The sequence below is a fragment of the Nelusetta ayraudi genome, unplaced genomic scaffold (assembly GCF_046127955.1).
Source record: "Nelusetta ayraudi isolate G7.1 ecotype Tasmania unplaced genomic scaffold, CSIRO-AGI_Nayr_v1 ptg000135l, whole genome shotgun sequence".
NCBI classification, from domain to species: Eukaryota; Metazoa; Chordata; class Actinopteri; order Tetraodontiformes; family Monacanthidae; genus Nelusetta; species Nelusetta ayraudi.
Window position 1 is genome coordinate 5,753,248 of NW_027466185.1, and position 15,165 is coordinate 5,768,412.

General features: G+C 41.5%; 1 protein-coding gene across 2 annotated transcripts in view; it reads left to right on the forward strand.

The window, feature by feature from the left end:
- scube1 (signal peptide, CUB domain, EGF-like 1) overlaps positions 1-15,165 on the forward strand; it is a 95,628-nt gene that overhangs the window by 36,002 nt on the left and 44,461 nt on the right. For both annotated transcript variants that reach the window (XM_076011211.1, XM_076011210.1), the window contains exons 5-6: positions 11,137-11,265; positions 13,429-13,545. In XM_076011211.1, coding sequence (XP_075867326.1) covers positions 11,137-11,265; positions 13,429-13,545 — 246 coding nt within the window. The remainder of the gene's footprint in view (positions 1-11,136; positions 11,266-13,428; positions 13,546-15,165) is intronic.

Genomic DNA, 15,165 nt, shown 5'->3' on the forward strand with positions numbered 1-15,165 from the left:
GTCCAATGTGTCTTTGGAAGCTTTTTCTTAAGCGTGCATGTTTGCCTTTGCTAAAGACACACTATCTTGCGGCTGCAGCAAACTTTTCTGCCCAATCGACGGCTGCCCACTTTTGTCGAGATCTTGTTGCGATGCCAACCTGGTTGACCTTGGAATGTCTTTGATTTGACCACAGCTCCGCAAACTTGAATTCCTCCACAAATGATGACAGTGGCGGCTGAGGCTGTCCAGATCAAACTAAGGTCTACTGAAGAGAATTTGTGGGAATCCCAAGGTCTGGCACAGGCAATGGTTGGTTTTCCTTTTCATACCCCCCAACGCTATCAAACTAATATTTGATAAATGTAGATAAGTGTGAAACGTGTCAGTTGTATGTAAATCTAGGTGTGTCATCTCCACCCTTTTATTGGTGCCCCTGGTTGCCACGACTCTCCTGCTGGCTGCCGATTGTTGCAATGTGTTCCTGCTCTGCCGCCTCTTCATGGCATGTTGCCCACAATGGAGCCCATTCTGGATCCATGCTTTTCGAGTTTTTAGTTAACTCTCCCTGTTGACAGTGCGCCTCGTTCGTGGTCACAAGTCTAGATGTTCACTCTTGCAGACTTCTCGCTAAAGCGGCCAAGGGCTGGTACAATTTGTTACAAATTACTTTCATTTGTCAGTTGACATACATCATGTTAGAGATTTTAGGGTTTGCGGTGCTGTTCTTTGTATTTCTGTTTTTAAGGCTAGACCTTTCTTTTTTTTTCTTTTTTTTTTTTTAGATAGATAGCTCTTTTGTCAATGATGATGACAATGATGAAGCTACACCAGGAGCAGCTTGCCTGGTTTTTAAATTCCCTTGAGATCATTACATCCAAGACCAAAGGATTTTGAGGCCGACACAAGACGGAGTTCACATAAAAGTGATCTTGAGGCTGGTTGCAGACCAAGACTGTTCTTCACTACTGCAACACTACTTTAAGGCGATTCTGTAAGAGGAACGAACAGTGAGCTTTTGTTTAACGGGGGTGAAAAATAAAAATAAACACTTAGACAAACAAGAGATGCATCATGGGAAGAAGTTTCTTTCCTCTCTTTTTCTCTCCCACACACACACACACACACACACACACACGCATTGGAATTCTCACTTTAAACAAACCAAAGCAGGAAATTGTAGGTAAACGTGGTTTTAAATGACAGCCCAGGGGCACAAGGGAACTCTTAAGTATAGGGAGCCCTGTTGACATGGCTGCTATCGTCATCAGTTGCAATCATTATGAAAAGTGACACCTGTCGTACACCTAAACACTTGCATCCTTAAATGCATTAGTGGCTGCCTAAACAAAACAAAAAAGGAAAACAAAACAAAACCAGTAGGACATAAAGGGATTGCATGGAGTAATGACATTTTATTAAAATAAAAATGTTATTGTAATTTTGATTACTATTTGCTCGGTCCTAGTTTATGTGAGTTTTTAACTATATATATATTTGTATTTGTCTTGCGACATGTTGAAGATGTACCAATTTTGCCAGCACGGCGATCTTATGTACATATATGCAGCAAGAGGGAACGTGTTTGTTGAAAGAATAGCCAACATTGCTAAATACTCATGAAGGTCTGTATATTTAATATAAAATAAATCAACAAATAGTCCGGGTTGTGCCCTGAATCTTGCAACACAAAGACCAGAACAGTGAGTTTGGTCCACATCCTCACCACTATTTCTCTAGCGTTGACTTATTTTTGTTGTTAATATTGTTTCTCCAACTTAAAACCCATTCCATTATTCAGAGTAGAGCGTACGATTCACAAATATGCCGGTTATGTAGCGCGGGCCAAAGGCCATTACTTCTTAACTCGTGTCAGAAACACTTGTCAAATAAGGAAACCGCGTCCACTAAAATAAACTCAAAGGCTGAAAATTTCTGTGAGAACCTGTCAAGAAGCGCGACTGCACAGCAGATGTTTCACCGTACTGACAGAGAAACTTTTGGCTTGTCTGTGTTTTGACTGTCGAACGGCAACAATTACAACACAGAGTTTCCAGGATGAGAAGCGTCCTTCATAATGTTCCTCGCTTCTTTTTTTTTTTTTTCCTGAGTTGGTGGGAAGTGTGAAGTTCTTCCAGGGCAGACCAGAATTGTCTGGGCCGTGTTAATAAGTTTCTGGAGCGCTTTCCTCTGAGCCACTGTGCAGCTAACGCACCGCATGCACATACAGTAAGTCAGTGTGCGCTACGTGAAGCACCGATGAAAGGACGCCGGCTCTCTGTGTATTGTCGTTTCTCCCCCTCCAAATCACATTGGACTTCCTTTGAAACAGCCTCAGTAGTACCAAACTTCAACATGCTTCTATTTGTCTTCTTTGGATATTCTTCACTTGTCAAACAATACAGAAATTGTATTTTTTTTTTTTTTTTTAAGTTTTCAACATTGTATAGAATGCTAGTGAAAGTTGCTCTTCTAAATAATGCTCCTCTTTATCGCCACTTATGACGCAGACATCTGCAGAAAAGTAAGTGAGTTGCACTCCAGTGAAATTAAGCAAACCGAGTCTATGTCCGTGTCTGTTGAGTAGCTTAACTTTTGCAGCTGTATATTATAAAACCCTCTTTTTACTTAGAGCAAAGCAGGTCATTCACAGGCATTTGAAATTCCCCCCTCATGTGGAAATGGTCACATGTGTAAAAAGGCGGCATTTTTTGGTGAATATTTTGCCTTGAACGTCGCCCAGGAGGGAAACTTTTGCCGGCTAACGCGTTGACGTTGTGTGCGTTGTGTACCCGCGATGCGTAGCTAAGTAGGAAGTGACATCATCAATTCCGCGTTGACGCTGCGTTCGAAATTCTCACAGTTTTGATGGATGACCTGCGTTGCTCGACAAAATGCGCTTGTTGGCGGAAAAGAAACACATTTGAAATATTGACAAAATCGTTAGCAAAATAAGCGTAAGCGTTAACAGGCCTTTAACGAGCTAAACAGCATGAACTAAGAACTGTAACGACGTGAACTGAAACAACACACCTGCTTTGCCCAGTCTCAGGTGGTTAGCGTCGCTTCTCGCTGCTGACCCCACTGAGAATTGAAAATTGATTTTTTTATTATTTTTTATGGTGACAATTTACAGGCATAGTCACAGGCATTCACTGTTATCTTTAATTATTTAACTTTATCAATTGCCAGTTGCCATGCTTCCTTGACATCTGGCTGTTTCTCACTCCGAGTTCAGTCCCACGTCTTAATTTTCTTTTCTTTTTTTCTCATTTTGTAATTGTTAAAGTGTTCATCCTTGCCAAAAACCTACCTGGACTGTAGCCGACTACCTGTATGGCTGAGTACTACCTGAGTACTCGGTTTGAACTTTTCCTTCAAAAACGTTCGCACACATGCTCACATATGCATAAGAGTTTGGCCGAGGTGCTGAAAATGACTAATGCTTTCCTTCCTCCTCTTAGAAACGCTTCCCTTAAACATTATTTCAGCGCCAGAGTTTCAACTTTTGAAAACAAGCTTGAATACCTCAGGAATCTCAATGCAGTAAATATGAGTTATTTACCTGCAAGCAGACGGTGGAATGTATCCCTGCCCTCCCTCCACTTTTTTTCCCCCCCTGCTCCTGCTACGTGAAGCTGCCTCTGCTGTATTTTTAGGCCAGAGTTTGTCTTTGGTCACCGGACATGTTTAGCGCGAAGGCATGGAGCAACGTTCTGCTCACAAGTATAAACAGAAAAAATAACTTCATTCAGTCTCATCATTTCCTAAACTTTTTTTTTTTTTTTTTTTTTAAAGAAAAAAAAAATATGCCGGTGTCTGCGTCAGCCACAGCTGGCGTGGCTCTAACTCGCAAACAGACACACTTTTTACTTATTCTCTTGGAGTTCAGGAGGGTTTTGTCAGTCAAACGTTTACTCGAAAGCAGTTACAAAGCAGATGGGCTGCGTTAACGTGACACACTAAACTCTGCTTCGCCCGCCCGCCTGCTCTCTCTGCCGCTTTGTTAATGTTTCTTTGACACAGTAACGTTTGCTCAGCGGAAATGAGTTTCCCCACTGCTTGTGTATGTTAAGAACCTTACCTGAGGGTTTTATCTGTTGCGGCTCATTAGCTGCAATAATTACGTATAGATTACATCGGCGCTGACCTCTCCTGAAAGAGTGAGACCAGTCATTATGGATGTATTTCCTGCTACCTGAGCGGCTTTTCATGGAGGCATTGCTCAACAAATCTAATAACGTGGAGGGTTGCAGCAGCACTGCTACTTTAGATACTGCGGAACTCCTCTAACAGTGCCCCTATGTGGTTTGCAGAAGTATTGCAAACCAAACCCCACTGATTTGATTCAGAACTTTGACAGCGATTCAAGGGGCTGCTTTCTTTTTGCTGCCTTGCTTGTTAATGACACAGGACTCCTATAGAGCTAATGCTGTACTGGACTTGCATGACGTACATGCATGCACTTGCCTCAGCCATATGGAGTCTTTATATAAATGTCGTGAAGCCTTTGGAATATTTTCTAGTGGTGCAAAAGTCTTGATTCATGTTTTTTCCCCCACATCAGTTTACCAAGAGAATACCTTTGAATTTCCTCAGACTATTCATTATTTTCTGAATTTGAACCTTGAGTAGTGAGGCAGCAGGGGTGCCACAGTGGTTAGCACTGTTACCAAGAAGGTGATTCAGATTTTGACCCTGGCTATTCTGTGTGGTGGGATATTCTTGCACTTTTCTCCTGTGCCTGCATGGGTTCTCTGTGTTGTGTCCGGCTTCCTCCCACATTAGCTCCAGCAGGTTGGATATATGGTGATAGAAAATGGATGCATGAACGCAGGTCTGTAGTAATTAATGGAAACATTTGAACCTGCTGAGGTTTTGAAATACATTTCAACCTTCAGAATCAGGAAATGTTTAGTGATAAAGGGCAATCAGTCATGGTGGCTGTGTATTTGGCCATGTTGGCCAAAGTAATACTAGTAGTAATACATCGGACTTCACTATAACTGTTGTTTTAAATCTGCAAAAGTTGTTGAGTTCCTTTAAAACTCCATTTTTGGAAGTTGTGGTGCCTTTATTCTGATGGATAGATCCTGATCTGCAGTCTTTACAGACTTGAAACTGTTTGATCTCAGCAATCACAAATCCAACTGGCTTGTTTCTATTGCACGAGGGACCAGAACCTGCACACAAACTCCTCCTGCACCTGAGTAGGTGTCACACACATGGCTCTGTGTGTTTGTATTTGTGTGTGTGTGTTTGTATGTGTGTGTGTGAGAGAGAGAGAGAGAGAGAGAGCGAGAGAGAGAGAGAGACTCGGTGTAAGATATAAATCATATTTGACCATTCAAATAAATTCTTGCACTGTAAAACACAGAGGACGGCGACAAAATGTGTGCGTGCGCGAGCGTATCAGTAAAAATAAAAATAAGATGCATGCTGGTTAGTGCAGTTTGACTCAGATAAAAACATCAGAGCACAACGCTACAATGCATGAGCATCAAAGCACTTTATTTTTCTCAGATGCGTCTGTTTTGTTTGTGCAGTGTGTTTATGCACAGCGACCGGCGTGGTGTTAATGTAAGCAGACACGGATGTTGTGAAGTGTTTACGGTGGCTCTATTCCATTGGATGTCCTCTGCCTTTGAGAAATGCTCACAAATCTCGCTGCTGTGTTTGAAGGTTACCTAACCTGACATCAGATGGTCATATTTTAGAGATCCACGTTGTTCAAAGTATTTCCAATTTCCAAAAGCGTCCATAAAAACATGTAAAGCATTGAAAAATAAAAATGATAACACTGGACATTGTCAGTCATTGGAATCTAATATTTGCCACGTTAAAAACAAATATATGGCACTCTGTTGCCAGTGTTGATTCCAAGCCCTCACCAGTTCTATGTTTCTGTCAAAACTGAAAGAACACTGATTGGTTTTGTCAGCACCCTAAATATAACTCAATATTTGAATTCAGCCAGTGATGCTTTCAGAACCTCTTTCAAGCCTTTGTGATGACAGTCGAAACATCGTCCAGCTACCAAAAACAGTCCAGTTGCATGAACTCAACTTTCAATAATTCATAGTATGTGCAAAGTACAGGTGTCGGTCTGATTTGTTGGCACAGCCATCATTTACTTCTGAAAAGTGGAAAACAATCAGGTAAATACTAAATACTAACCTTAAAATGTTTTTTTACTTGTTTTTTTGTTCTTCATTCTATCCTTTACAGCCCATGACGCCCAAAATAACAGGACCTGGTAACCCAAGTCAGTTTTGTACAGCCATGCACGAGCTCTATGAAGCAAACACGGGCATTAAAGCAGGACAAAGGAAAAAAAAAAATCCAGCTTTAACTTGTAATTTTTGAAAGAATATGACCAGATTGTAATTATCTAAACAGCAGCACTGATTGACACACAACATATTACGATGTCTGGTTGCTGATTTGCTGATTATAAGGAGCAGTTCTTTGTTTGCAATGCAAATAAACCTGGGATTGAAATAACAGACGTTAAGGGTCAGCTGTTTTTACATTTGCTAATATCTAAATTATTAGGAAAGTACTTTGAAAGCCTGCTGCTTAATTTGATACATTTCTGACCTACTTTTCACTAAATGCAATAAACAATGCCCTACTAAGTGATACATGCAGTACATATCAGTAAAGAAGTAGCATTCATCCATCAGTTCTGCAAACGTGTGTTTAAGTTACAAAATGAACGAAAAATCTGAGTTCAAAACGGAGTGAAATATGCAGACCGCTCACCGAGACATTTCATCAAGCAAATTCGTGATCCTGAATTATGGCAGCGTAATCCAGTTCAACAGCTTGTTGTTGTGCGAAGTATTGAGCGATTTTGGCCCCTCGATGTTTTGAACAATGCTGCGGTTCCTCGAGTCGCCAACAAGTCCTCAGTGGATGTTCCTGTTCGGCCAAAGTACACAGCAAAGACCTCCGTTCAGAGAGAGCGGGTGAGAAAAATAATGACACATACCTCACGCTTGATGAAAGTGGACTTGTTTTACTGTTGTTAAGCAATAAAGAAAACTCTTGCACAAGGCCCACAATGCATTTGTTTTAAGATTTGTGATTCCTAATGCAGGATATTGCAAGTCATTAAATAAATACATAACATTACAATGCCCCCATTATTTATTATTTGAAACATTTAATACAGATCGTATGTCAACCTTATGATTCTTCATTTGGGGTCAAATTAGTCAAATGTAGTGTTGTTAACTTACTCGAGCCACAAGTTTCAGCCACTGGTTGCAGGTTTCGCCATCGTCCTCTACCAGACTTTGGGTAGGTTTGGTTTTATGCGGTTATGTAAGAACCTGCTGTCTTGCAAATCTCTTGCGACGGTGCAAAAACCTGTTTTCCCCCGCTGACGTCCAGTTCTGAGAAATGTTTTAGCAAAAATGCACATGGTTTTTCTGTGGTCGGAAGTTTTGCTGAAATGCAGGGGGGCAAGCAAAAGAATAAGCGAGTGTGCGTGCGCGCGCGTGCGTGCTCCTCAGTGTTTAAATAAGGGATTGGAGTGGGATAAGAAAGGCACTGTCTGTATTTAAAGGAGTTCAATGCGGCCAGTAGAAGAAAAGCTCTCATTGATATTCATGGCTTAGCACCTATAGTACTTTGCTGTAGTGTGGCTGCCTTTGACAGACACCCAGCTCCTGTCTGACTGATTTTTTTTATTTTTATTTAAATTGAACTTACGGGGGGGGGGGGGGGATAGGTGGTGGGGGTTCCACCTTTTATCTCTTTCAAATTGTCTGTTTTGTCTCAGTTTTGGTTAACCGAAAAAGGGAGAGAAAAGAAAAATCCATGTTAACACTGTTCAGTCCAAAACACAGTGCAGTCCAGCAAAGGTTCAGCAAACAGTGAAAGCCTGAGTAAAAATCCAACTTCAACACGTCGTTTGTTGACCTGCCATTAGATTCCTCATAAGGTTGTCTCATTATTCATCCATCCATTCTCTATCAACACTTCTCCTATGCTGGAGCCTGTAAGAGCTGTGAAGGACTGAGTGTCCCCGTTGCTGCTCCAATAGCTGTGGTTGATTTAATAGTGCCCAGCATGTACGGTCAGCAAGGAAACGTAAGTTAAAGTCCCAGTGATTGTCACATCCCGAAGGATGCAAAATCATCCCCTGAGTGCCAAGCCTGGGAATCATTGGGTGATGTACCCCCCCCCCCAAGTCCAACGCCGACTACTGAGTGCCAAGCAGGGAGGCAACAGGTACCATTTTTACGGTCTTTGGTATGACCCGGCCGGGAATCGAACCCACAGCCTACCAGTCTCAGGGCAGACACTGCAACTAGACCACTGAGCTGGTCAAATATAATATAATAATATACTTTGCAATAGGATCAGACAACATGTAAACAATAGGGCAATATGAAAATCAACAATTAGCAAAAAGAAAAAGAAAATCCTAACTGTAAAGTGATAATACTAAATGGGTAAATCTATATATTGAAATTTCTGTCACATTTTCTCACATGGGTGTTTTTGCGAAATATTGCACAAACACAGGTCTTTTTTAATCTGCGTTTTATTAGTGATGTCCTCGCACTCGCAGCTGACACAAGTTGCAAAACCTCCTCTGTTCCCCCGTGTGGAGATCAGGTTGTGGGACTGGCGCTCAGCATCACCTCATTCCTCATCAGCCCCAGAGGCCACAGGGAGGAGAGCCACTGCGAGCAGCTAAATTATCCATCTCTGTCTTTCTCCCTCTGCACATTCCACTCAATCCCCACTCCATTCTCCCTCCAATCACCTCTGTCTATTATTTATCCCATTACGCTGTGCCAGTCAGACTTTCTTTGGGGGCTTTGGGGGTCTAAAGCTGCGAGAGAGATTTGGGCTTGAAATAACACGTCTGTGATATGCTTGGACCTCATCTGGAGAAACAACGGGAGTTATGTCGAGTGATGGGCTCAGAAAAGGTAGGCAGTGTGAAAGAGTAAGGAGAGAGACAGAGCATAATAATAATAAAAGAGACAGAGGAGAGACTGTGTGCTGGGGGCTTTGACTGGGCCACGACGACGTGTCTCACTGTTGTATCTGGACTCGCTGGGGCTCCCGGTGAGGAACTTCACCGGCTGTAAACCTGCTGACCCCTCCAATCTAAACAGAGCCGCGCGTCCAACTGGAAAGAGGAACCGTCAAACCATTTCATTGCTAATTAAAGAACTGCCGTCCAAACTGACCTGAGGTTAGTTTCCATCTGCTCGTTCATTACAAAACAACCTGACTGAAATATGAGGAAAAGTGAGCGGAGGGGGGGGCGGCGGGGTCGAAGATATAAATCCTGTGAAAGTGCACAAAGGTTGAATTGAAGTGCAAAAGATAGTTTGTGGCCAAAAGTAATTTCCAGCGTTTTCTAACAGGTACAGAGACTTTGACAGTTGCTGACAGATTGTAACCCTCCAATAAAAGAAAAAGGAAACTTCAAATTTATGTGTAACGTTAAGACGACGTGCAAAGTTCCTTGCGTCATCTTTTTTTTCCCCCCCGCTCCAATATTTTTGTGTCTCGCCCACAAGACACTTTAATGAGGCAGAAATGTGAACCGGCATGTCCACGCCAATGTTACAACAGTGGAAGGGAATTAGATCAGTTTGAATATATTCTTTTGTCGTTCGATAGGACGGTAATATAATACAGAAATTTGAAAGCAAAACAAGTCGACATAGATTGGATTCCACGAACATGACGGACACGTTAACGTTAGCAAATGAGCCATGTCGGAGTCAATATGCGTCACCTGGATCTGCTGGAGGCTTGAAGTTTTGCGGCTGTTGTGCACAAGGACTGCGATATAAACAATATATCAACAATCTAAACAGCAACAGTAACAAATAGACAAACACAACACGCCTCTGGTGTCCAGAAGATCCATTGCCCAGTCAGCTTGCTTGACTCCAGACCAATGCAAAATCTACGTTTGTCTGAATGTGTGTGTGTAAATTCGTGTCCTTGTATACTGGTGCTGTTCCTATTGACATTGTAGTGTTGACACCTCTACTGCTGATCTGCTGTCAAGTGAATGTAATGTCACTCATGATCTCAAGACAGTCATCCAAGAAGTCAAGCCATTCTGTACCTTATACCCTCAACACTCACATAACCTGAATAAACCATTTGGATGACTGGCGAAACTTCTTCAAACAACCAAGGATCGATTCCGTTGCCGATCAATAAGTGGGCATGAGACAACGAACAAGCCATATGTTATTTGCATAAAGTTTTGGTTTCAGTTCTTTTGATTTTGCTAACTTCTTGTTATTGTTCGCGAAGGTAAATGAAAATATTTAAACCCAGCTCAAAAAGTATTGACTTTACTGATTTCAAGTCAGGTAGATTGGCTCTTTCTTTTTTCTGGTCAATAATCTAATTCTTTTGGAAAGTCTGTTTCTTTCTCTTTTAAATGGGGCCACATTGGGCAAAACCCACATAATCAGCTCTGCCCTCCATAATCCAGGTTTCTTCCCACTGGGGAGTTTCATGCACTTCTGGTCTAGATGTGCTTTGTAAATAAAAAGTACATTGATTGATTCAATGTTTTCTGCCAGTTTCCCAAGAACATACATTCCTTTCCAAGTCGAACTGTGTTTTTTTCTTTCCTTTTGTGCTAAATTCACATCATAAGATGAAACATCCCAGTGTGTATATTCCAATTGCCCTGTTGTATGCCCTCAGCATGAATTTTTCTATTACATAGTGTTTAATATGCAAGACACAAAAATGACCAGTGCTTCAAAGATGTTTGCCTTCAGCATTTTTGTCTGTTCTATCATTTAAAAACACATGTATATCAATTCTTTATCCCCAGTTTCAATGAAACAACCATGCACACCACAGAATAGATGAGACTTTCCGTGTGTTTAGCATTTTTCTCCTCTTCTGTGTTTCAGTATCTTTTTTCAATCAACGACTACATTGCTAGCAAATCCTACAATGTGAAGTGTTACCAACTATAGGTCCAGCTGTACAACTTTGCAACCAACTTAGCAAAAGGTGACCATAACTAAAGGCACCTCCATAATGTATACTTATTCTTTAAGAAAGACAAATGCTCATATTCTTCTCAATGGATCAGGAGATGAGAAAACATCTTACAGATTCCCTCTGTTTCTGTCCCCTTCACAGATGGCATGAACTGCATGAATAAGCAGCATGGTTGCGCTCACATCTGCAGAGAGGCTGCCGGCAAAGGCGGGGTGTCGTGTGAGTGCCGCCCGGGGTTTGAACTGGCCAAAAACCAAAAAGACTGTACACGTATGTATCAAGCCCGGCCGCCATGCTGCCCAACCGACACACACACACACACACACACACACACACACACACACTCAGCCCAGGAAGTCCTTTCATGTTGCTCTTTCAGCTGCCATTAGTTTGTGGCTTATTTTTTTTTTTTAAGTTGGACCTCTGTGGTGAAACAAACTCTCCAACAGCTTCAAATTATTCATTAACTTGATTATGTTGTCGATTGACTTCACAATCCAGGCGACAGCAAAGTGTTAACGCAAAGTTTACCAGAGTTAATTTCAAGGTTAAGCACCCATGATGAGACAAATGTTCTTCAGGGCTCGTAGTGTAATTAATGGAGAGACGCCACCTGGGCTTCAGTTGTAAAATATGAGAACAAAAATTTAAAACCAAGACCTTACAGCCCAAACTAAATGTTTTGAAGGGTTTATCAATAAAATCAAATCATACAGTTGCGCCCCCCCCTCCTCCCACACACACACACACACACACACAACCCCTGACTCATCCACCAAAAAATGTCTCACTTTTCCTTCCCTGTTTCTTGTACTTGAGCCATGAAATTTAGCGCTGTTGCTGTTGTTGGAGACTAAAAACCATGACTTGATACATTTTTAAGTTTGGGCTGTTTGGCAACAGGTTGTGTTCTCCTCTCCATTTGAAAAAAAAGATGGCCAAAGCCTGTGAAAGGTACTAATATGTCCCCTGGTACTACTAGGACAAGAGCCATTGCTGTGCTGCTTTGTTAAAGCTGGCAGTGCTTGACCGCAGTAAAAGAGCAATGAAAGTAATCTGGCCCAAGTCTCTCTGCTCCCGTCTCCTTTTTTTATGCTTCTCGACTGTCCTTATTTGCCTTCTTATCACTGCTGTGACTCAGGAACAGAGTTTAAAAACAAACAAAAAAAACAAAACATTTAAAATAAGGATTTTTTTATTTTGTCCCAATTCCTGTCCCTTGGCCCTTGGAACCAAGTCACAAGGGGTCGAGGCTTACATCAGAAGTCGGCAAATGCTAGTACGTGCTGACAGAAGCGGCGTTAAAATGTGATAGAAAACAGCTTTTGCGACAAACAACTGTCGCAAACAGAGCATTAATACAGATGCCACGTTATGTCACCGTACTTCCAAATACAAGACTAATAGTGATTTAAACAAGGCAGTTAATCATCAAATGAATCTGAATGAATGTGCGTTTCTTTAATTAAATATCTCATACCTCCCCGCCTCTGTTTGAAAAGTGGTCCCGAAGAATCCCTGTTTGAAGGGCTGGTCAGCCCTCACACTTCACCCCAGACCCTCCGTCTCTATGACGACTGGGACACCCTAGAGGGGTACAGCCAAGGGGTGTATTTGGAGGCTACAACTAAGACATTGGGAAGTCTTAGTTGTAGCCCCCAAATGGAAGTGTATTTTATTTGATGATTTTATTTCAGTTCATCATCCATTTCCACGTACATACACTTCAAAATATATATGCATTGGTTGCCAAAAAAGGTGTAAGCTGAAGCTTTAGCTCATATGATTCCTGATTCCTACCCTTTCTCCATTTTTTTATATAGTCACACCGAAACAAAAACATCAGATAGAAAGAAAAAACAAAATTGACATTGCAATCAATACACCCAATGTAGATAAAGTGCATTGTTATTCATTATATATGTTCTCCATTTCTCCATCTCAAACAGTGAAGCAGTCACTTGTTATGTGACCTTTTCGTCAGGTGTTGTCTTGGTCTCGTGATGTTAAATTGTAAACCACCACCTGATAAAGTTTAAATACACATTTTAAATACAATTTGTATTGACAAAGGACATTTAATGATGCTCACCGGTAGATCAGACACTTTGCTTCTTTGCTGTGGTGGGGATTTGACAATCCAATCTAATCCAAAATTGGAGTCTCCCTTGTTTTTGTTCCCAGTCATGATAAAATGTGTCAAGTTATTGCTCTGTTTTTTCCCCCCAACAAAATATAATCTACTTCTTTTCACAGTTCACTCTTGCTTTTCTCAAAGTCCTTCTTTCCCTCTCACCTCCCTCCCATGAGATACAATTAAACGGAATCACATTTTTACAGTTACCTGTGACCTCCATCCCGGTGTATGTTGACCTTTGGATGTGTGTGCACGTGCCTGCGTGTGTGTGTGTCTGTGTGCGCGCTTGTCCGCAGTAACGTGCAACTATGGAAATGGCGGCTGCCAGCACACGTGTGACGACACAGACACGGGGCCAGTGTGCGGCTGCCACCAGAAGTACGCGCTGCACTCTGACAGCAAGACCTGCATCGGTGAGTGACCACAAAAAGAGGCTCCGTGCCGATTCCGTGCACTCTTGCGGCCATCTCACTGTCGCTGGGTAGTTTTCAGTTTTGCACACGTTATTCAAAACAATGAGGAGCTGAACAAAAAAAAACCTCACAAGAATGATAAAATGGTAAAATGAGGACAACAAGCAAAGCCATGTTAAAGACACTTCCATTTAACAAGATTGAAGTTCTTCTTTCAATTATATATGCAAATAAGAAGAAAAATGGCCATTTATTCCATGACTTCTGTCCCTTTAATTGGACAGAAGATGAATGCAACATTTACATTTTCAATTTCTTTTCGTGCTTTAACACACCTTTAAAAGGGGCTATATGCAATGTCACTGGATGTCGTAGTTTGGCACTGCATGCACATCAAAACAAACAGGCTACCTTCAGCGCCATCCAGTGTCAGCAAGCACTGAACCTTCCGCTGAGCAAATCGGGATGTAACGGCAAATAACGTGACCATCGGCGATTTGTGGACAATGTCAAGCGACGAAGTAAGTTACACAGCGTCGCGAGCCGGCCCCCTGTTCCTCCTATCATTCCTATCGGATTGTTTTGCTTCCCTGTTGAAGAAGAAACAAATATCAAGTGGTTCCATTTTAGATTGCAGCGTCTTTCACTCTCCCAACCACTCCTGAGCTTGACAGTGAACTACGGTGGCCTGCACACCCAAACCTGGACACCTTGTCCACCTTCTTCTTCTTCATTGGTTTGTCAGGCAGCTGGATTGTCCACACCAGGCTTCCTTAGAAATATGTCGGTGCAAGATGGCAGCTAACTGGGGGCAAAACCCTTGATCTGTGGATGTTCTTTTGTATAAATAGAGTCGGAAAAGCAAATTACTTTTATTGTACTGCGTCTAACACTTACATTATTAATGTATTTATGGCCAGTATATTAAGCTTTTACCAGTTTAAAAATCATAAATCACGCTACATTTTACATACTGGACCTTTAAGTGTTGTCAGATGACTATTGCATATAGCTCCTTTTAACATTGTGCCTTCTAATTTGACTGTTTTTAAACTGCATAATAGCCCATTTGCTTTGTTTTTGAAAGAATACTATTGTGTTCAATTGAATACATCCCTGTTGGAGATAATCATAATACAATAGATCTTTCGCCCTTGCTCAAGTCTGGCTCTCTTGAGCCAGGCTTTCGTCAGGCTCATATAAGATACAAACTAGTAGAACTTATACATACATATACATTGAAACTAAGCTGAGGGGGACACAAAAAACAGACACGATTCCGCATTTTAGCTTTCAAATCTTCAATGTTCATTATAATTCAACTTTTGTCTCAGGAGTAGCAGATAAACAAGGCTTTTATTAACAAGTGTAAGTCCATATAAACTAGATTTTTTTTTTTTACTACAGGTATAAATACACAAAAAAGGTTGTTTGTGTGTTTCTTTGTTTTCTGCACTGCAGTGTTTTATGGACATGCTGTTTGCTGATTTCCTCAAATTGCCTTTTTAAGCCGGATTCCAGCGTCACTCTCGAGCTCTTCCTAGGTGTATTTTATATTGTGTCCTGGAATATTGCCTGTTGTACTTTGTAAGGATCATACCTCAAAAAACAGTCAATACT